At 42.1% G+C, this 22637-nt stretch overlaps 2 protein-coding genes across 4 annotated transcripts in view; one reads left to right on the top strand and one right to left on the bottom strand.

Annotated features, from left to right (window-relative positions):
• The window catches only part of ARMH3 (armadillo like helical domain containing 3), a 230573-nt gene that overhangs the window by 99968 nt on the left and 107968 nt on the right, over positions 1-22637 (top strand). For all 3 annotated transcript variants that reach the window (XM_033184890.1, XM_033184899.1, XM_033184909.1), the window contains 2 exons: positions 7562-7644; positions 8561-8687. In XM_033184890.1, coding sequence (XP_033040781.1) covers positions 7562-7644; positions 8561-8687 — 210 coding nt within the window. The remainder of the gene's footprint in view (positions 1-7561; positions 7645-8560; positions 8688-22637) is intronic.
• On the bottom strand, positions 3836-4359 carry LOC117067880 (60S ribosomal protein L23a-like). The gene has a single exon (XM_033185011.1). The coding sequence runs from the start codon at positions 4357-4359 to the stop codon at positions 3889-3891; it is 471 nt and encodes a 156-aa protein (XP_033040902.1). The 3' UTR covers positions 3836-3888.

Consider the following 22637-nt stretch of genomic DNA (forward strand, 5'->3'; position numbering starts at 1 on the left):
TTGAAGATTGCCATAGTGTTGCCTTGAAGGCTACTCGGGGTTCATTTTGAATTTGCGTTCCTGCTCAAGTCCATGGGCTCTCTGTTGATTGGTATATTTGGCTCCTTTCCTTTTCCCTATCAGTGAGGAAGCGTCTTTGTACATTTGTCCCTGTACTCAGTGTGGTGTACTTTGATGTGAATGTCAGCCAGTCAGTTATGCAGAGGTTACAGAAAGTGAGACTGGAGTGTTTGTGAGGCTCTTGGGAGTGTCTGTGGAAAGAAAAATCTTGACATCTTGTTTTTCTTTTTAATTGGGGTAAAATAAACGTAAAATTTATCATTGTAACTATGTTTAACCATATAGTTCAGTGGCATTAAGTATATTCACATTGTGCAACCATTACTACCTTCCATTTCCAGTGCTTTTTTTATCTTCCCAAACTGAAACTCAGTACTTATTAAACAATAACTCTTTTTTTCTTTCTTTTTTTTGAGATGGAGTCTCACTCTATTGCCCAGGTGGGAGTGCAGTGGTGCGATCTTGGTTCACTGCAACTTCCGCCTCCGGGTTCAAGTGATTCTCCTGCCTCAGCCTCCCGAGTAGCTGGGACTATAGGTATGCACCACCATGCCAGGCCAATTTTTTTTTTTTTGTAAAGACGGGGTTTCACCATGTTGCAGGCTGGTGTCGAGCTTCTGACCTCAAGTAATCCACCTGCCTTGGCCTCCAAAGTGCTGGGATTACAGGTGTGAGCCACCGTGTCCGGCCAGCAATAATACTTAATTCCCCCTCATGCCAGACGCTCGCAACCACTAACTCTGAATTTGATTACTCTGGGTATTTCATTTAAGTAGAATTAAACAGCATTTGTCCTTTTGTAACTGGTTTATTTCACTTAGAATAATATCTTCAAGGTTCATCTGTGTTGTCAGAATTTTCTTCCTTTTTAAGGCTGAATAATATTCTGCCATATGTAAATACCATATTTTGTTTATTCATTCATCTGTTGATGGACATTTGGGTTGCTTCCACCTTTTGGCTGTTGTGAATGATGCTGCTGTAAACATGGGTGTACAAATACTTGTTTGAATTCCTGCAGTCTCTTGTTTTTTTGAGACTGTGTGGGTTTAATTATCTTAGGCCAGCGGAGTGAAGTCCTGAGACATTTAGAGAGATGTACTCTGAGCTGGCCAGGTGTGGTGGCTCATGCCTGTAATCCTAGCACTTTGGGAGGCCAAGGTGGGCAGATCACTTGAGGTCAGGAGTTTGAGACCAACCTGGCCAATGTGGCAAAACCTTGTCTTTATTAAAAATGCAAAAATTGCCGGGCGTGGTGGCTCACGCCTGTAATCCCAGCACTTTGGGAGGCCAAGGCGGGTGCATCACGAGGTCAGATCGAGACCATCCTGGCTAACACGGTGAAACCCCGTCTCTACTAAAAATACAAAAAATTAGCCAGACGTGGTGGTGGGCGCCTGCAGTCCCAGCTACTCGGGAGGCTGAGGCAGGAGAATAGTGTGAACCCAGGAGGCAGAGCTTGCAATGAGCCGAGATCACGCCACAGCACTCCAGCCTGGGCAACAGAGCGGGACTTCGACTCAAAAAAAAAAAAAGCAAAACTTAGCTGGGCATGGTGATGGGTGCCTGTAATCCCAGCTATCTGGGAGGCTAAGGCAGGAAAATCTCTTGAACCTGGGAAGAGGTTGCAGTGGGCCAAGATCACACCACTGCACTTCAGTCTGGGCAACAGAGTTGAGCTCTGTCTCAAAAAAAAAAAAAAAAAGAAAGAAAGAGAAAAAGAGATGTACTCTGAGCTTATAGGATTTTTCCTTTGGTCCCTTTGATATGTGAGGGGCTACTCAGTGGAATTGTGATCAAAGTATGGTTTTTGGTGGCAAATATAGATATTGGCCCTAGATAGCTCCTGTATCCCCAACAAATGTTTTTTAAATTGAAGTTTCGGTGGATCCAGTAGTTTCATAGACCTCAGCAGTGGGAGTTCAGAGACCTTCTTCTCCCCAGCATGATTTGTCCTTAATACAGTTTAGCTCCAACCAGTATATTGGCTTTGGGTAATTTATTTAACTTATCTGAATTTTGATTTGCTCATCCATAGAATGGGAACAATAATACCTACTTCATCAGATTGTTAAGAGGATTCAGTGAGAAGAATATACTTTAAGTGCTTTACATTATATCTAGCACCTAGCAGGCACCTAATAAGTGTTACCTTTCCTGCCACTTATGACCATGGTGTTTCTCACTTTGAAAAGAGGTGAATGTAGCTTGAGGAAGGTGATTTCTGTAGTTAAATGTCTCTTTTTAAGGTATCAGATAGAGGGTATTAGAAAAAAAGGAAAGATTGAGATGCTCTGTGTGAGCTTCTGGGCACAGTTATTAACTTGTAGTTGTTGTCACTCTTCTGGAGGAAATTATGCATTCCTCTGTGGTATATCTCTTGGCATTGGTATTTTGGAACAGCCCATTCCAAGGGATGTGGAATATGGGCCCTTGGGCATTATCTCTTAAGGTCTGGAAGGCCTCAACTACCAAGCTTGCCTTTGTCCAAAAGGATATTCTCTGCAACAAGCCATGCCATTCTCTTTTGAGGGAGTGAGCAGCCATTGCTCACCTAGTGGGTAAAGCTGTTTACACAGTATTAAGTTTCTATACCATAAGGTCATGCTTCGTTGGAAATCTCTCAGACCAGGAGTCAGGCTTTTGGTGAAGAATCTCGTGTTAGCCCTTTATCCCTCACTTCATTTTGGAAACTATTATTTAACAATGAGAAACATGATAAAGTGAAGGATTAAATTAAATGGTACATCTTGTCCCTCATATCTTCATAATGACGACAACATTTACTGTACCTGATTGCAAAGTCTTACAGATGTATGACTGATTAACAATACTATGTTTAGGCAATCATCCCCTTATTTTTTAGTTATCTTAACTCTTCCCTGTATATACTGCTACTTCTGTGAGTGTCCTTGGAACAATTTGGCTGGTCATGTGCCCAGATGGCATCAAGTGGACAAGTGGATCAAGGCCAGTTTTCTAAAAATGTGTGTGTATGTAGAGGGGGTGAGTCAGGAGCCTGCCAGCATGAGCTGTGGGTTGGCACTGAGATTCTGAGTGCCAGTTCTCTGCTGTCCTTGAAACTGCCCCTGACACAGAGCATTTTCTTCTTTGGCCTAAACCTGTCTTTTTTGGCATAAACCCTGTGCAAAACTCAGTCTATAATAGTTTATAAATAAACCTGGTTATTGTTTATATCCATTTTTTTTTTTTTTGTTTTGGGCCTAAAGAAAGGGGATCTTGGCTCCCTTTAATGGCCATATCCAGTCATCTTCCATTGGCAATATCTAATTTTGAAGAAGGCAACACTGACTGAGGGAATTAGAAACAGTTTTAGTTGATAGTTATGTGCTTAAAAAAAAAGAGAGAGAAAGCAGCCACAAGGGATAGAGAGGTGGAGGTGAGAGCTGAGATATAGATAAGACAGCAGAGAGCAGGCCAAGGAGCTGGCAGAGAGCCCTGCTGAGGCGGCCCTTGCTGAGCAAAGCTTCTGGGAGTCTTGTTGTGCTGCCAGTGAGTGACAGGAATGCAATAATGAGGTATTAAATACTTGTACTTTAACAAGTAGCTGAAGACCAAGGGAAAATGGGGACCAAATACATGATAATGACGTAGAGCAGCTAACAGGTAGAGAAAGTTATAAACCAGAGTCTAGAGAAGTGCTGGTAACAGTATGGTCAGCAGGTCTAAGCATACCATTTATAGTAAGCTGCAACCCCACTTTAACATTCAACTTGATTTCGTACCTTTATTTGTTTAATGTTTTTTTTTTTTTTATGTTGAAAAGATATATATATATATATTTAGAATTAGGCAGCTGGACTCAGTTTAGATGATCCCAATTTTGTTGGCAACATCCAAAGCGTCGTAATCAGGAGCTAGTCGAACATATGCCTTTTTCTCTCCATCAGGCCGAATCAGGGTGTTGACCTTGGCCACATCAATGTCATAGAGCTTCTTCACAGCCTGTTTAATCTGGTGCTTGTTGGCTTTAACATCCACAATGAACACAAGTGTGTTGTTGTCTTCTATCTTCCTCATGGCAGACTCAGTGGTCAGCGGAAACTTGATGATAGCATAGTGGTCAAGCTTGTTTCTCCTGGGGGTGCTCTTCCGAGGATATTTGGGCTGCCTCCGGAGTCGCAGTGTCTTGGGCCACCGGAAGGTGGGTGACGTGCGGATCTTCTTTTTTTTGTGGCTGTGGACACCTTTCAACACTGCTTTCTTGGCCTTTAAAGCCTTTGCTTTGGCTTTGGCTTTAGAAGGGGCAGGAGCTTCCTTCTTCGCTTTCGGCGCCATCTTGTGAAAGGGGCAATCTTTTTTTTTTTTTTTTGAGACGGAGTCTTGCTCTGTCGCCCAGGCTAGAGTGCTGTGGCCTGATCTTGGCTCACTGCAAACTCCGCCTTCCAGGTTCAAGCAATTCTCCTGCCTCAGTCTCACGAGTACCTGGGATTATAGGTGCTCACCACCGTGCCTGGCTAATTTTTGTATTTTTTAGTAGAGACAGGGTTTTACCATCTTGGCCAGGATAGTCTCGAACTCCTGACCTCATGATCTGCCCTCCTCGGCCTCCCAAAGTGCTGGGATTACAGGTGTGAGCCACCGCACTCGGCTTGTTTATCTTCTTAATGGGATGGTAGAAAGAACACTAAACAGGAGACCAGGTTCTAGTCCCAGCTTAGTCACCAGCTAGTTTGGGGTGGGGGTGGAATGGGGCATGGAGTTTTCTTATCAAAAAATGAGGAAATTGGATTAAATAACCCAAGGTATTTTCTCTAAAAATCTATAATCAGCTATGTCAAAGCCTCACAGACTTAAAACTCCCATCATACCAGGTCAGAGGCTAGAATCTGTGTGTAGTGGTGTATAGGACACTGAGCAGTTGATATAGCGAGTGTGAAGTCAGGGAGATGATGATGGAGAAAAGCACTATTTCATGGGATATTTGGGACATTCTCTTTTGAAGAAGAGTTATCATCTGTGATGTCAGAGGCTTCATTTTAGTTGCCTGTTAAATTCCCTGTAGAGAAAATTCTCTCTCTTTTTTTTTTTTGGAGAAGGAGTCTCACTCTGTCACCCAGGGTGGAGTGCAGTGGCGTGGTCTCGGCTCACTGCAACCTCTGCCTCCTGGGTTCAAGCAATTCTTCTGCCTCAGCCTCTCGAGTAGCTGGGACTACAGGCTCATGCCGCCACACCAAGCTAATTTTTTGTATTTTAGTAGAGACAGGGTTTCACCCTGTTGCCCAGGCTGTTCTCGAACTCCTGAACTCAGGCAATCTGCCTGCCTCGGCCTCCCAAAGTGCTAGGATTACAGGCGTGAGCTGCTGCGCCTGGCCCCTGTAGAGAATTCTTACTTCCAGGTGAGAAAACCTTGGTTCTTTGGGGAGCAGAATATCTGACCTGCATTTTCAGGGGCAGAATGCAAGCCGCTCTGGCACTGACTCTCAGAGTATTGCAGTACTGGACTCTCCCTTTCAGTACTCTGGCTCCGCTAATGCCTGTGGCTGTTGGGACACATGTTGTCTCTTGGCCTGTGCCAGAATTGCTATCTTCCTCCTCTAATATTTATCACTTTGTCATCCTGGACTCTGAATCCCAGAGATCAAGACTAGCTATAGTGCAGCAGAGGCAATAAATCACTGCTCCCGCATCCTTTTCTCCAGGTTTTCTGCCCTTTAATTACCACATAGCCACTGCTGAGGCTGCATCTCTGTGCTCTGTGTGCTGGGGACAAAAGCCCTTGTTGATTGGATGTGTACAAAAGCTGCTTTGTCTCTAGCCATTACTTTTTGCAGAGCGCCATGCATGCTGCCCATCCTTTCTCTCACCTCTGTGAGTTTATAGAGTCCGATTGTCAGGTAGTATATCATTAACAGGGCTTGTCTAAGCTCTGGGGATTAGGTGGTGGGGTGGGCAGTCCCTACGTGGCTCCCTTCTTTAAGGAGGGAAGTTTGGGTTAGTCATTTTTATGTGGATTTTAGCTAGGCCCCTTATTCCTGTGCTCCTGGTAGGAGCTAAGCAGGTTGTGTGATCCTGAATGGGCTCCATGGAACCTTTTTTTTCCCCGCAGTCCAACAGATCACTTGATCACTTAACAGACACCATTAGAAGGGCCAGCTGCCTATCATTTGCCTTTTCATTATGAAACCCCAGATAACTCAAATCGGGACCGCGGTAAAGAGTTTATAAATGAAGATGCCTGTCTCGTTCATGCCTGGCAAGGCTTTTTTGCTATTTGAGGGGAAGATTCAGGCTTTAGAAACAGAATGTGGGTGAAGCCAGCCTCTTGTACTTTCCTTGCCTGCTGTTTCTTTACTGTACCTGTGCTTTTAAAGGATTGAGAGTGAGGGGTGTTGTGTGGCAGGCAGCAAGAGTCTGGAGAGTCTCACTCCTACTCATCATTCCCTGCTGTTCCAAATCAAAGCTCACATCTCTTCTTTAAGAGTAGTAAACTTCACACAAAACTCTGACAGCATGGGAGAATGAACTTCTTTGCTGGCAAAGAAGCAGATATGGTCCTAGAAAAAGAAAGGTCGAGCCTTTTCTTGGGTCTGTGGAAGGTGGGGGTTTGAGAGGGAGAAGACAGAAGAACCACAGATTGCCTGCAGCTACTGAACCCCTTTTATAGTATCCCATCAAGTAGGGGGGATAGGTACAGGAGCGTTATCTGAGATGGGCAGAGAAGCGGGACTCATTTTGTGGACAAAGTGTGCTAGGTGAATGAATATAAGGTAACTGATAACTTCTTTTGTGCTTAATATTTATTTGCAAAATAGTCTGAAGCTGCACTGTTAACCTAGGGACTTGGCAGTCAGTCTCTACTGAGGTTGCTTGGGTTTTAGGAATCTCTCCCCTCACTAAGAGTTGCCAAGCAGAAAGAGATTTCAGTAAATGTTGTCGTGGTCACAAGCGGTCAGCGCAAGCTTCACTTTGTTTGGATAGTTAGAGCAGTTAAGGGCTTTTTTTCTCTTTATGAGCTCTCCTCATCTAGAGCTGCAGCCCAGCTGTAGGTTCTACAGTATAGCTGCCACGTCTGGTGACCAGTTAGATTGGATACATATTCCTCTTAGCGATGATGTCTGAAACAGATACATGTCTAAAGCTTGGTGACAATAGAAGCTAGCAGCTGAGGGTGGAAGGGGGACCCTCATTTTCAGCTGTAAATTGAGCAAGTTTGATGGGGAAATCACCATGTGGGAGTAAATTTGAAATGCCAAGATGTCAGTTTTATAGTCAAATTTCTGAGCTTAATTGCTATTTAAGAAGTGGCAAAAAGAAGTAGATATTTAACAACCTTCCATGAGCAGATAAGCAGACACGTGCTTGGGAAGGTGAGTGCTTTCCTCAAATATACCTACCTTACCTGCTTTTTAAAAGACCTTGGTGGCTGAGACTCACTGTAACCCCCCGGATTTTTTTAGAGCTAGTCTGTTTTTATTTAATTTTATTAATCATAGTTTGAATAGCTTGTTGATGTCTTTTCTTTTTTTTTTTTTTAAAGCCTTGATAAATCTGCTGAAGTTCCTTATGTCAAACGAGACTGTACTTTTGGCCAAACACAACATTTTTACTTTAGCCCTTATGGTGAGTATCAAAACAAATACTTCTTTTTCTGAAGCCATATGCTAAGGCAGAAATGAACTGGTTTGAAACAGGAGTTGGTGGTCCGGGGACTAAGCCATAGAGGGAACCAGACATATATATATATTTTTGGATCAGAATCTGGACTGGTGGTCCCCACTCTCACCTATGTCTTTGGCATGACTCTCTTTCCTTTGTGAAAAGATATCTGGCAGGGGTGGGTATAGGTTAGATCTCTGTGTATGAATCGTGAGCCTTGGTCCCAACTGAGAGACTACTGTATACTACTGTGGTCTCTATGTTGGTAAATAGCAGACCCTCTGAAGGTTCCATCATGGCTGCACTTGGTTTCTGAGGGACATTACAGATGCTTGTTTATCCGGCTGGTTATTTGGAATAGAAGGAGGCCATTGTGCAGTTTGACTATCTTCTTAGGATATTATACAATGTGTTCTTAAATGTTCAACATTAGAGGGAAAAAAAGTCTTGATTCATAGCATTTGCTGATTTTCATTGTAGAGCTACACCCACCATGGCCAATTTCAAGCTATCAATGTGATATCAGAGTCATGCAGAGTTGGGAAGCAATGTGCAGTAGCACACCATTATATGACATTTCCACCACACAGATATAATAATTATAAATCTCTAGAGCATAGGTTATAGTAAAAGGTAGAAAATAATTAGGAAGTGTTAAGTTTTTAGTATTTATTACTTTCATTTTAATATAATTTATTTAATTTTAAGTTTATATGAGTGAATTTTTAATAATGGCTGTGTTTAATAACTGGCTTGCAAAATTCATGAAAATTTTACAGTCAACTCTTGCACGACAGTAAGAGCTGGCTACAGCACACCACTGATAATTTCTAGTCTTCATAGCCTGATGCCTATATGTGGGCCTTTCCTTCTTTTTTAGATTGTGAACCTATTTAATATGTTTATCACATATGGCGACACATTTCTGCCAACCCCCAGCAGCTATGATGAACTTTACTATGAGATTATCCGCATGCACCAGAGCTTTGACAACCTCTACTCCATGGGTAAGCTGCCTTTTCTTTTTACTCCTCTCTCCACCGTTTGTCTAGCTTTTGGCATATAAGAGGAAAAAACTATGAAAGATTCTCCTCTAGTTGTTTGGTGCCTTGTGTGGCACAGAAATATAGTAGCTTCCTCTTCTCAGGCAATAGGAAGATATGTTGGGGCCTTATTTGCCTTTAGGAATTCAGATTTCATCTCAGTATAAAGCTGGTTAGTAGCCCTTTGTTGCTGTTTGTGTGAGAGAGAGAGAGAATAGAGAGGCTTGTGGATTCATTGAATGCCAGGGAGAAGGAGGTGAAAGAGTGGGTGGGAATTGACAGCAGCAAATAAAAGAACTTGGATTCCAGAACACTGTGTAATTTGAGGATGTCCAGGATTTTAAGGAATCTTAGTGTACCTATGTATTTTTAGCATAACTTACAAGTGGAAGTGGGCATTAGATAAAAATCTTTTTGTGGAAATCTTTTGGTGATTGGCTCACTGAAATGTAGTCTCCAGCTATAGCAAGTATAACTTATTTCTGAAAGAAGTCATATGTCCCCATAAGTTTGGGATAAGGGCCTAGTTAATTCTACCTGTAGTATAAAGGTTAAGGAAAAACCTCTGTAGATTGCACAGAAACAGCCACTCAGTAAAACTGTCTTATTTTTAAAACCCAAATTTATTAGCTTTATTGAAGTATAATTGATATGTAAACTGCACACATTTTAATTATACAAATTTTAATGAGTCTTGACATATGTGTATGTATGTGAAACCATCACAATGATCAGGATAATAACCGTATCCATCACCTCCCAAGTTTCTTTGTATCTGTTTAGAATCCTCTCATGTCTTCTTCACCTCCTTCACCCACAGTGCCTCATCCTTGGGCAACCACTGATTTGCCTCTGTCACTGTAGATTAGTTTGCTTCATCCTTTGTGATGAGATTAATTGTGAAAACCCCAACCTCTCCTTGGGACTCTTGTATCATGAGAAAAGTGGAGAGGATTTGGAACAAGTACCAGGAGAAAGAATAGAAGCAGCAGTGGAAAAGAAGGATTACCTGGGAGGAAAATATTTTTTTTCTAGTATACTTTATTTTTTAGAGCAGTGAAGGAAAACTTTTAAGAGAACTTTGTAAGAGAACCTTTGCTATAATGTCTTAGGCAGTGCAAGTAGGGCCTTGTATTAGTAGGATGTTTTCAGTGGCAAGTATCAGAAAACTCGGACTTAAAACTATCTTAAAGAGTAGGAAAATTATATGACAGTTCTAGAATGGTATGATCAGTTGCTCAACAATGTCTGCAAGGACCCAGGTTTTTAAAGTATCTCTTCTCTCTCATTGTAATAGCTTTAGCATCAAGTCAGTTGCCCATGCAACAGCAGGTTTCAGTTGTCCCATCAAGACCCATCTCTTTTTTTTAGGAGCTTGGCAGCCTTACAAAAGAACTCTCTAATAGACTTTACGTTGGCTAGATGTGCTCAGGGTACCCTAGTGTGGTTTGCATCTGCCTGGCTTCACCAACTTCCTGAGAATGTAGAATGTAGAATTTTCCAAGAGTAAAGAGCTGCCCCAGTGGTTTTAGCACTCATTAGTAGATGAATAAATATGCTTTTCAATGAGGAAAGGAAAGAGTTGGAGCTGGGGAGATATTTTATAAAAGTCTGACATACCTGCTCAGCGGGGCCACATGTATAGTCAAATGAGATAACCCCTTGTAGCTACAGCAACAAGATAAGAGAAGATACCTGTGAATGTCCAAATCTGCCAAGGGAATAAAAATGTTAACCAGGAGGGCACAAATAGGAAAGTGAAAATTTTCAACAACTGAAACACAGCAAACAGTAGGAGATCGCATGTTTCAGTGCTCTATTTTATATAAACTTCTGGTGAAAAAAACGTGTTTTTTATTAACCCTTTTGAGGCATAATTTACATCCATGGCAAAAACCACCCTTTTAAATGTACAGTTTTGAGTTTTGACAAATGCATATAGTAGTGTAATTATCACAGAAATCAAGATATAGAAGAGTTTCACTATCCAAAAAATTTCCCTTGTGTTCCTATGAGGTCAACTCCTCCGTCTACTCACAACCCCGAGCAACCACTGATCTGTTTTCTGTCCTCATGGTTTTGCCTTTTCCAGAATATCTTATAGATGGAATCATAAAACCTTTTGAGTCTGGCTTCTTTCATATAGTATTTCATTTGAAATTCATCCATGTCATTGCATGTATCAGTAGTTCCTTCCTTTTTATTACAGAGTAATATTTCACTGTATGAATTGCCATCTTAGTTTGTCCATTTATCAGGTTAAGGACATTTGGAAGGTTTCCAGTTTTTAGCAATGATAAATCTCCTATTAACATTCTTGTACATTAGTGAATACAGGGTTTTTTTCGTTTTTGTTTTTTCTTGAGATAGGGTCTTGCTCTTTCACCCACGGTGGAGTGCAGTGGCACAATTATGGCTTACTGCAGCTTTGACCTCCTGAGCTCAAACAATCCTCCCACCTCAGCCTCCCAAGTAGCTGGGACTACAGCTACATGCCACTACGCCCGGCTACTTTTTGTAATTTTAGTAGAGACAGGGTTTCGCCATGTTGCCCAGGCTGGTCTTGAACTCCTGGGCTCAAGAAATCTGCCCATCTCGGCCTCCCAAAGTGTTGAGATTACAGGTGTGAGCCACTGTGCCCAGCATGAACACAGGTTTTTATTTCACTTGGCTATGTGCGTAGCAATGGGATTTTGGGGTGTTGTGGTAAGTATGTTTTAACTGTATAAGAAACCACCAAACCATTTTTCAAAGTGATGTTCTGTTTTACATTCTCTCCAGCAATGCATGAGAGCTGTCGTCATTCCATATTGTAGCCAGCACTTGATATTCTCCACTTTTGTTTTTTTGTTTGTTTTTTGTTGTTGCTGTTGTTTGCTTGTAGATATATAGTGCTACCTCATTGTGTTTTTAACTTTGCATGAGTAATGATGTTGAGCATCTTTTCCTGTCCTTATTTGCCATCCATATATCTTCTATTTTTTTTTTCTTTTTTTGAGATGGAGTCTCGCTCTGTCGCCCAGGCTGGAGTGCAGTGGCCGGATGTAAGCTCATTGCAAGCTCTGCCTCCCGGGTTTACGCCATTCTCCTGCCTCAGCCTCCCTAGTAGCTGGGACTACAGGCGCCCGCCACCATGCCCGGCTAGTTTTTTGTATTTTTTTTAGTAGAGACGGGGTTTCACTGTGTTAGCCAGGATGGTCTCAATCTGCTGACCTCGTGATCCGCCCGTCTCGGCCTCCCAAAGTGCTGGGATTACAGGCTTGAGCCACTGAGCCTGGCCCCATATATCTTCTTTGGTGAAGTATTTGCTCATATCTTTTGCTCATTTGAAAAAAAAAAAGGGGGGGGGCTGGGTGCAGTGGCTCATGCTTGTAATCCCAACACTTTGGAGTCCAAGGCGGGACCATCAAGACTAGCCTGGCTAACATGGTGAAACCCCATCTCTACTAAAATTGCAAAAATTAGCCAGGCATGGTGGCACACACCTGTAGTCCTAGCACTTTGGGTGGCCGAGGTAGGCAGATCAGTTGAGCTCGGGAGTTCGAGACCAGCCTGGGCAACATGGCAAAACCCTGTCTTTACCAAAAATACAAAAATTTATCTAGGCATGGCAGTGCATGCCTATGGTCCCAGCTACTTGGGAGGCTGAGGTGGGAGGATCACTGGAGCCCAGGAGGAGGCTGAGGTTGCAGTGAGCTGAGATTGTACCACTGCACTCCAGCCTGTGTGACAGAGTGGGACCCTATCTCAAGAAACAACAAAAAACAGTACACACCAATGTTTATAATAGCGCCATTCACAAGTGCCAAAAGGTGGAAGCAACTCAAGTGTCCATTGACAGATGAATAGATAAACAAAATGTGGTATATACACCCAGTGGGATATTATGCAGCCTTCAAAAGGAAAGAAGTCCTGTTACATGCTACAGTGTGTATGAACCTTGAGGATATTGTGCTAAGTGAAATAAAGCAGTCACAAAGGGGTGGTACTTATATGAGGTATCCAAAGAGTTAAATTCACAGATATGGCAAGTAGGATGATGATTACCAGGGGCTTTGGGAGGAGACAAAGAGAGTTGCTTAATGTGTGTAGAGTTTCAGTTCTATAAGATGAAGAAGTTCTGGAGATCTGTTTTACAACAATGTAAATATACTTAACACCTAAATTGTATGCTTAAAAATGGTTAAGAGCGGGCCGGGCGCGGTGGCTCAAGCCTGTAATCCCAGCACTTTGGGAGGCCGAGACGGGCGGATCACGAGGTCAGGAGATCGAGACCATCCTGGCTAACACGGTGAAACCCCGTCTCTACTAAAAATACAAAAACTAGCCGGGCGAGGTGGCGGGCGCCTGTAGTCCCAGCTACTGGGGAGGCTGAGGCAGGAGAATGGCCTAAACCCAGGAGGCGGAGCTTGCAGTGAGCTGAGATCCGGCCACTGCACTCCAGTCCGGGCGACAGAGTGAGACTCCGCCTCAAAAAAAAAAAAAAAAAAAATGGTTAAGAGCAGCTACTCCAAAAGTAAAGTATCTCAGTCATTCACAGTCAGTTAAAAAGACTGAACTTCTCTTTTCCCCCTTCTTACTACTGCCATTGATGAATCTTTTTTGAAAAAATGGTTAAGAGGGTAAATTTTATGAGATGTGTGTGTTTCTTTTCTTTTCCTTTTTTCCTTTTCTTTTTCTTTTCCGTTTCTTTTTCCTTTTCCTTTTCTCTTTCTTTTCTTTCTTTCTTTTTTTTTTCTTTTTTTACCACATAAAAACAAACCTAAACTCTAAAGTGTATTTAGATTTTACCAATTTTTCTACTAATGTCCTGTTTGTATTCCAGGATCCCATCCATGTTACCACATTATATTTAGTCATCGTGACTCCTTAGTCTTCTCTGGTCTGTGACTGTTTGTGTTTCCTTGTTTTTTTGTGACCCTGATAGTTTTCAAGAATGTTCCTTGATTCGGGTTTGTCTTGTGTTTTACTCATGGTTTGACTTGGATTGTGGATTATAGAGAAAAATGCCACACAGTCCAAGTACCCTGACTTATCACTGATGATACTAATCTTGATCACTTGGTTAAGGTAGTGTTTGCCATGTTTCTCCACCGCAGAGTTGTAATTTTTTCTACTTTTTCATAGTCTGTTCTTTATTTTCTTTTCTTTTTGTTTTTATCATGGAAGCAAATCACTAAATGCAGCCAACATAAAAAGTTAGGGAATAGGGAGGTTAAGCTCCACGACCTGCAGAAAAGAGTATCTGTATAAGTTATTTAGAACTTTTCTATAAGAATTGGTTGCTGCTGCTGTTTGTTCTTGTTGTTGTTTTTGTTCTTCCTCTTCTTCCTCCTCCTCATCCTCCGCCCCCCTCCCCCAACCACCTTGCTTCCTTCCTTTCTTCCTTCCTCCTTTTTTTTCTTTTTTTTGAGATGGAGTCTCACTCTGTTGTCCAGCCTGGAGTGCAGTGGCACAATCTCGGCTCACTGCAACCTCCACCTCCTGAGTTCCAGGAATTCTCCTGCCTCAGCCTCCCAAGTAACTGGGATTACAGGCCTACGCCTCCATACCTGGCTAATTTTTTAAATTTTTAGTAGAGATGGGGTTTCACCATGTTGGCCAGGCTGGTCTTGAACTCTGAACCTCAAGTGATTTGCCCTCCTCAGCCTCCCAAAGTGCTGGGATTACAGGTGTGAGCCACTGTGCCTGGCTTTCTTCTTTTTTTTGAGACAGTGTCTTGCTCTGTCACCCAGGCCAGAGTGCAGTGACTCAATCACAGCTCATTGCAGTTTTGACCTTCAGGGCTCAAGCAGTCCTCCTACCTCGGCCTCCTGAGTAGCTGGGGTTACAGGTGTGCGTCACCATGCCTAGATAATTTATTTTTGTTTTTTTATATAGATGAGGTTGCCCTATGTTGCCCAGGTAGGTCTCGAATTCTTGGGCTCAAGTGATCCTCCTGCCTTGGCCTCCTAAAGTGCTGAGATTACGGGCATGAGCCACTGCACCCAGCAAGTATATGTTTTAATCAAAAGCTTACTGGAGTTTTGATTGGGACTATGGCAAACCTATAGATCATTTTGGGGAAGGCTGATATCTTGATAATGTACCTTACAATCCCTGACAAAATATATCTATTTATTGATGTCTTGGATTTTTCTCACTGATGTTTTGTTGTTTTCAACATGAAAATCTTGCATATATTCTATTAGATTTATCTTAATGTATTTCATGGCATTTGGTGCTATTAATATTTTTGAAAATTTTAATTTTTAATTGTTCATTGCCAATATGCAGAAAAACTACTTTTTTATTTTTTACTATGACAGCTTTATGAGGTATAATTCACCTGCCGTATAATCTGCCCATTAAAGCATACAATTTGGTGAGTTTCAGTATAGTCAGAGAGTTGTACCACCATCACCACAATGAACTTTGGAGCATTTTCATCACCCCAACAGGAAACCTACCCACAAGAGGTGACCCCATTTACTGCAATCTCCTGAGCCCTAGGCAATCACTAATCTATTCTCTGTGTCTGTAAATTTGCCTATTCTGGACATTTTATATAAATGAAATATAATATGTGGTCTCTTGTGACTGGCTTCTTTTATTTGGGATCTTTTCTTTTTTTATTTTTTTTTGAGACGGAGTCTCGCTCTGTCGCCCGGGCTGGAGTGCAGTGGCCGGATCTCAGCTCACTGCAAGCTCCGCCTCCCGGGTTTACGCCATTCTCCTGCCTCAGTCTCCGGAGTAGCTGGGACTACAGGCGCCCGCCACCTCGCCCGGCTAGTTTTTTGTATTTTTAGTAGAGACGGGGTTTCACCGTGTTAGCCAGGATGGTCTCGATCTCCTGACCTTGTGATCCGCCCGTCTCGGCCTCCCAAAGTGCTGGGATTACAGGCTTGAGCCACCGCGCCCGGCTTATTTTGGATCTTTTCAAGGCCTATCCATGTTGTATCCATGAAGTAACAGTACTTTGTTCCCTTTTTACTGTGGAACAATATTACATTGTATGGATATACCACATTTTATTTATCCATTCATCAATTGGTAGACATTTAGGTTGCTTCTACTTTTTGCTATTCTGAATTATCCTGCTATGAGCTTCCATGTACAGATTTTTGTGTGGGCATGTTTTCATTCTGTTGAGTATATACCTAGGAGCAGAATTGCTGGGTCATATGGTAACTCTGTGTTTATAACCTTTTGAGGAACTGCCACACTGTTTGAATGTCCTCACTTTTCCAATGTGGGTGTACCATTTTACACAAGCAAGAAACAATGCTGATTTTTAATCTTGTATCCTGTTATCTTGCTATTTTTGATCTTGTATCCTGTCATCTCACTTACTAGGTTTACTAGTTTTTGTAACCTTTTTGGGATTTTCTACGTAGACACTCATGTTGTATGTAAATGTTGTATGCCTTTTATTTCTTTTTCTTGCCTTATTGTATTGGTTACAGCCTCCACTACTATGTTAAATTAGAGGATAAGGATGGACATAACTTGCCTTGTGTCCAGTCTTAAGGTGAAAGAATTAAGGTTATCCTCCATTAAATGTGACGTTACGTGTAGATTGTTCATAGATGCCCTCTGTCTGGTTGAGGAAATTCCATTTTATTTCCTGAGAATTGTTGTCATTAATGAATGTTGAGTTTTGTTAAACATTCTCTAGCATTTATTGACATGATTACATGGTTTTCCTACTATTGTCTGTTAGTATGGTGATTGATTTTTTTTTTTTTTGAGACGGAGTCTTGCTCTGTCACCCAGGCTGGAGTGCAGTGGCCGGATCTCAGCTCACTGCAAGCTCCGCCTCCCGGGTTTACGCCATTCTCCTGCCTCAGCCTCCGGAGTAGCTGGGACTACAGGCGCCCACCACCTCGCCCGGCTAGTTTTTTGTATTTTTTTTTTTTTTTTTTTTGAGACGGAGTCTCGCTCTGCCGCCCAGGCTGGAGTGCTGTGGCCGGATCTCAGCTCACTGCAAGCTCCGCCTCCCGGCTTTACGCCATTCTCCTGTCTCAGCCTCCCGAGCAGCTGGGACTACAGGCGCCCGCCACCTCGCCCGGCTAATTTTTTTGTATTTTTTTAGTAGAGACGGGGTTTCACCATGTTAGCCAGGATGGTCTCGATCTCCTGACCTCGTGATCCGCCCGTCTCAGCCTCCCAAAGTGCTGGGATTACAAGCTTGAGCCACCGCGCCCGGCTTGGTGATTGATTTTTAAAGGTCGACCAACCCCACACGATTATAACCTATCATTTTTATATAGTATTGTATTCAATTTGCTAGTATTCATGAGGTATATTGGTCTGTAGTTTTACTTTCTTAAAATGTCTTTTTCTGGTTTCAATGTTAGTTAATTTTGGCCTCATAACATGAATTGGGATGTGTTCTCTCATCGCTCATCTTCTGTTTTCTAGAATAATTTGTTTAAGAGTGGTTTATTTCTTAAATGTTTGGTAAAATTTGCCAGTGAAGCCACTGCATCTGGAGTTTACTTTCTTGGAATATTTTAAACCATAAGTTCAATTTATTTAATAGGTACAGGACTATTTAAGTTATCTATTTATTTAGCAGTGACCTTTGGAAGTTTGTGTCTTTGAAGAAGTTTGTTTTATTATGTTGTCACTTGTATGGGGCATACAGTTGTTTGTAACATTCACTTTTAATGTCTATAGGGTCTGTACTCAGCTTCCCTCTTTCATTCCCTGTATTGGTAATTTGTATTTTTTCTTTTTTTTTTTTTCTTTGTCAGTTTGGATAGATATTTATCAAGTTTATTGATTTCCCCTCCTCAGAGAACCAGCTTTTAGTTTTATTGATTTTTTTCTCTGTCATTTTTATGTTTTATTGATTTATGCTCTTTATTTTCTTCTTATTGCTTGCTTTGAGTTTAATTTGCTCGTTTTTTGCTAGTTTTTTAGGGTGCAAGCATTGTTCATTGATATGAGACTTTTCTTTTTTTCTAATATAAATATTTTGTACTATACATTTCCCTTTAAGTACTGCTTTAGCTGCAGCTCATACATTTTTTCATTATATTTTTATTGTCTTTCAAGTTCAATGTATTTTCTCATTTCCCTTGAATTTCTTCTTTGACTTTTGAAGTTTTTAGAAATGTGTTGCTTAATTTTCAGATACTCAGGGATTTTCCAGATATTCTTCTATAAGTAATTTCTAATTTAGTTTTGTTTTGGCCCAAGAATATTGTTTGTATTATTTCAGTGCTTTGATATTTATTGAGACATGTTTTATGGCCCAGAGTATGATGTATCTTGGTAAATGGTCCATTCCACATGCACTTGTATTTTGTTCTTGGTGGGTAGAGAGTTCTGTAAGTTTCAGTTTGGTTGAGTTGTATGATGATATTGTTCTCTGTTTTCACAAATTTTTCTGGGACAGAGAAGATTGTTGAAACATTCAGCTATAATTGTGGGTTTGTCTGTTTTCCCGTTTTGGTTCTTTTCACTTTTTGGTTCATGTGTTTTGTAGCTCTGCTGTTAGATAGATACACATTTAGGATTATTATATCTTGGCAAATTGACTCTTTTATCATTATATAACATCCTCCTTCACCCTGGTAGTATTCCTTGTTCTGAATTCTGCTTTGTCTGACTTTAATACAGCCACTCTGGCTTTTTAAATTGTTAGTATCTGCATGCATACCTTAATTTTTTTCTTTTTAGAAGTGAGTTCTTGCTATGTAGCTTGAGTACAGTGGCTATTCACAGATGTGATCATAGTGCAATACATCCACAAACTCTTGGGCTTAACTAATCCTTCTGCCTCAGCCTCATGAGTAGCTGGGACTATAGGCACATACCACTGTGGCTGGCTTATATATTTTCCTGTTAGCTATATTTTTATATTTAAAGTGTCTGTCTTGTACACAGCCTACAGTTGGGTCTTGTTTATTATCCAGTCTGACAATCTCTGTATCTTATTTGGCATATTATCCATGCATATTTGCAATGCAATAATCAACATAGTTTCTTTCAGTTCAACCACTTATTTTGTTTGCTCCTCCCCCCACTTTCTGGCTCTTCTGTACCTGCTTTTCTGCTTTCTTTTGGATAATTTGAATATATTTAAATATTCCATTTTAATTTATTAGTTGGCTTTTTGGCTATATTTGTATTTTTTAGCAGTTACTCTAAGATTACATTGTATATACCTTTTGCAGTCTACTTAAAGTTAGCATTGTACCATTTCAATAAAGTGTAGAAACTTTGCTACTATATAGGGTCTATTTATTTAGTTGTTTATTTATTTATTTTTAAGTTTCGCTCTTGTTGCCCAGACTGGAGTGCAGTGGCACGATCTCGGCTCATCGCAACCTCTGCCTCCTGGGTTCAAGTGATTCTCCTGCCTCAGCCTCCCAAGTAGTTGGGATTACTGGCATGCTGCATTACGCCCAGCTACTTTTGTATTTTTAGTAGAGATGGGGTTTCTCCATGTTGGTCAGGTTGGTTTCGAACTCCCAACCTCAGGCGATCCACCTGCCTTGGCCTCCCAAAGTGCTGGGATTACAGGTGTGAGCCACTGTGGTGTTTTTTTTTTTTAGTTTTTAAGAGATGGGGTCTTGTTCTGTTGCTCAAGCTGGGGTGCAGTGTGTGCTCTGCACTTAGTGCAGTGGCCGATCTCAGCTCACTGCAGCTTCGCCTGGAATTCTCCTGCCTCAGCCTCCCGAGTACTGGGACTACAGGCGCCTGCCATCGCCCTGGTATTTTTAGTAGTTTCACTGTTAGCCAGGATGGTCTCGATCTACTGACCTCGTTATCCGGTCTCGTCCTCCCAAGTGCGGATTACAGGCTGATCGCAGTGGTGTGATTATAGCTCACTGCAGCCTTAAGCTCCTGGGCTCAAGTGGTCCTCCTGCCTCAACATCCTCAGTAGCTGGGATTACAGGTGTGAGCCACTGTACCCAGCTGGATATAGAATTTTTAGTTGGTAATTTTTATCTTTAAGTACTTTGAAGCTATTATTCTCCTTTTTCTGGCCTCCATGGTTTCTGAAAATAAATCTGTAGTCATTTGAATCATTGTTCCATTGTTTGTAGTATGTTGTTTTTCTCTAGCTTTTTTTTTTTTGAGATGGAGTCTTGCTCTGTCACCTAGGGTGGAGTGCAGTGGGTTGATCTCGGCTCACTGCAACCTCTGCCTCCCGAGTTCAAGCTATTCTCTGCCTCAGCCTCCCGAGTAGCTGGGATTACAAGTGCCTGCCACCATGCCCGGCTAATTTTTGTGTTTTTATTTTTGTTTTTATTTATTTATTTATTTATTTTTTTGAGATGGTGTCTCGGTTTGTCACCCAGGCTGGAGTGCAGTGGTGCAATCTCGGCTCACTGCAAGCTCCGCCTCCCGGGTTCACGCCATTCGCCTGCCTCAGCCTCCGAGTAGCTGGGACTACAGGCACGCACCACCACGCCCGGCTAATTTTTTGTATTTTTAGTAGAGACGGGGTTTCACCGTGTTAGCCAGGATGGTCTCGATCTCCTGACCTCGTGATCTGCCCGCCTTGGCCTCCCAAAATGCTGGGATTACAGGCGTGAGCCACCGTGCCCTACCTAATTTTTGTATTTTTAGTAGAGACGGGGTTTCACGATCTTGACCAGGCTGGTCTTGAACTCCTGACCTCATGATCCACTCGCCTCAGCCTCCCAAAGTTCTGGGATTATAGGCCTGAGCCACCGCGCCTTGCCTTCTCTAGCTTCTTAAAAGGTTTTTTTTTTTTTTTCCTTATCTTTGGCTTTCAGTAGTGTGATTATGAGATGTCTATGCACAATTTTTCTTTGAGTTCATCCTATTTGGGGTTTGCTGAGCTTCTTGACTCTCAGCAAATTTGGGAAAGTTATTAGCCATTCTTTTTTCACTGGGGGCAGAAACTCTGCCCCAATTTCTGTCTCCTCCTTTTCTGACACTATAGTATCACAAAGATTAGACTTTTCGATATTGTCCGATATGTTTCTAAGGCCCTGTCCCTCCCCTCCCCCATTTGTCTCTATTCTTCATATTTAATTATTTCTATTATTCTTTATATTCACTGACTCCTTTGTCAGTCTATTCTGCTTTTAAGCCCATTCAGTGAATTCTTTATTTCACATAATACATATTTTACTTCTAAATATTTGTCACCCTGGCTGGAGTGCAGTGGTGTACTCTTGGCTCACTGTAGCCTCAAACTCCTGGGCTCAAGTGATCCTCATACCTGAGCCTTCCAAAGTGCTGGGATTATAAGGCATTAGCCACTGTGCCCAGCTTTACTTCTAAATATTTTAATTGGCTCTTTGTTATGGCTTCAGTTTCTTTGCTGAACTTCTGTCTTTCCATTCGTTTCAAGTATGTTTACCTTTTCCTCATGGAGCATAGTTATGATAACTGCTTTAAAGTCCTTGATAATTTTAACATCTGTGCCATCTCAGATACCTGTTTTTTGCCTTTTCTTTTGAGAATTGGTCACATTTTTCTGTTTTATTATATGTTCTGGTTCTTTATAAGATGAGTAATTTTGGATTACCTCCTGGACAGTTTTTTTTTTTTTTTTTTTTTTTTTTGAGACAGAGTCTTACTCTGTCGCCCAGGCTCGAGTGCAGTGGCTCACTGCAACCTCTGTCTCCTGGGTTCAAGAGATTCTCCAGCCTTATCCTCCCCAGTAGCTGAGATTACAAGTGCCTGCCACCATGCCCGGCTAATTTTTTGTATTTTAGTAGAGATGGGGTTTTGCCATGTTGGCCAGGCTTGTCTCGAATTCCTGACCTTGGGTGATCTGCCTGCCTTGGCCTCTCAAAATGCTGGGATTACAGGCGTGAGCCACAAGCCTGGCCTCCTCCTGGACATTTTTAATGTTAAGTTGTATACACTCAGAGATTGGTTATAATCTTCTGGATTTTTTTTTCTCTTTTGAGACAGAGTCTTGTTCTGTCACCCGGGATGGAGTATCACCCAGGCATGATCTCGGCTCACTGCAACCTCTGCCTCCCACGTTCAAGTGATTCTTGTGCCTCAGCCTCCCACGTAGCTGGGATTACAGGCATGCACCACCACGCCTGGTTAAGTTTTGTATTTTTAGTAGAGATGGGGTTTCACCATGTTGGTCAGGTCAGTCTCGAACTCCTGACTGTAGGTGATCCAGCTGCCTCAGCCTCCCAAAGTGCTGGGATTACAAGCGTGAGCCACTGCGCCTGGCCTAATTTTTGTATTTTCTGTAGAGACAGGGTTTCGACATGTTGCCCAGGCTGGTCTTAAACTCCTGGACTCAAGTGATCCACCCTCCTTGGCCTCCCAAAGTGTTGGGATGGCAGGCATGAGGCACTGCGCCTGGCCTCTTGATTTCTTTCTCCGGATGGATGAGGCTTGCTTTAGAGTTTTAGCCATCCACACAGTTCCACTATGCAGCTCTGGAACTGGCTGACTCTTGGGGCAAAGCTGTAAGAGAAAATAGGAAAAATAAAACCTGGAAACCTACCCTCTTGTGAGTGTTTCTCCAAGTTTTTTTTTTTTTTTTTTTTTTTTTTTTTTTTGAGACGGAGTCTCGCTCTGTCGCCCAGGCTGGAGTGCAGTGGCCAGATCTCAGCTCACTGCAAGCTCCGCCTCCCGGGTTTACGCCATTCTCTCGCCTCAGCCTCCGAGTAGCTGGGACTACAGGCGCCCGCCACCTCGCCCGGCTAATTTTTTGTATTTTTTTAGTAGAGACGGGGTTTCACCATGTTAGCCAGGATGGTCTCGATCTCCTGACCTCGTGATCCGCCCGTCTCGGCCTCCCAAAGTGCTGGGATTACAGGCTTGAGCCACCGCGCCCGGCCTCTCCAAGTTTTGACTTCCCTCTATAATCTGTCTGCTTTTGTTTAATTTTCAGAGCCCTCAGATAATTACTTTTCATGTTTTGTCTAGGGTTTTTAGCTGTAATCAGCAGGAGATAAGGCTTTAATGGGC

This window comes from Trachypithecus francoisi, unplaced genomic scaffold (assembly GCF_009764315.1).
Source record: "Trachypithecus francoisi isolate TF-2019V2 unplaced genomic scaffold, Tfra_2.0 Contig01579, whole genome shotgun sequence".
Lineage (NCBI taxonomy): Eukaryota > Metazoa > Chordata > Mammalia > Primates > Cercopithecidae > Trachypithecus > Trachypithecus francoisi.

What these genes read in the sequence shown, in the direction of transcription:
- LOC117067880 (XM_033185011.1), bottom strand. Translation starts at nt 4,359, where the DNA reads ATGGCGCCGAAAGCGAAGAAGGAAGCTCCTGCCCCTTCTAAAGCCAAA.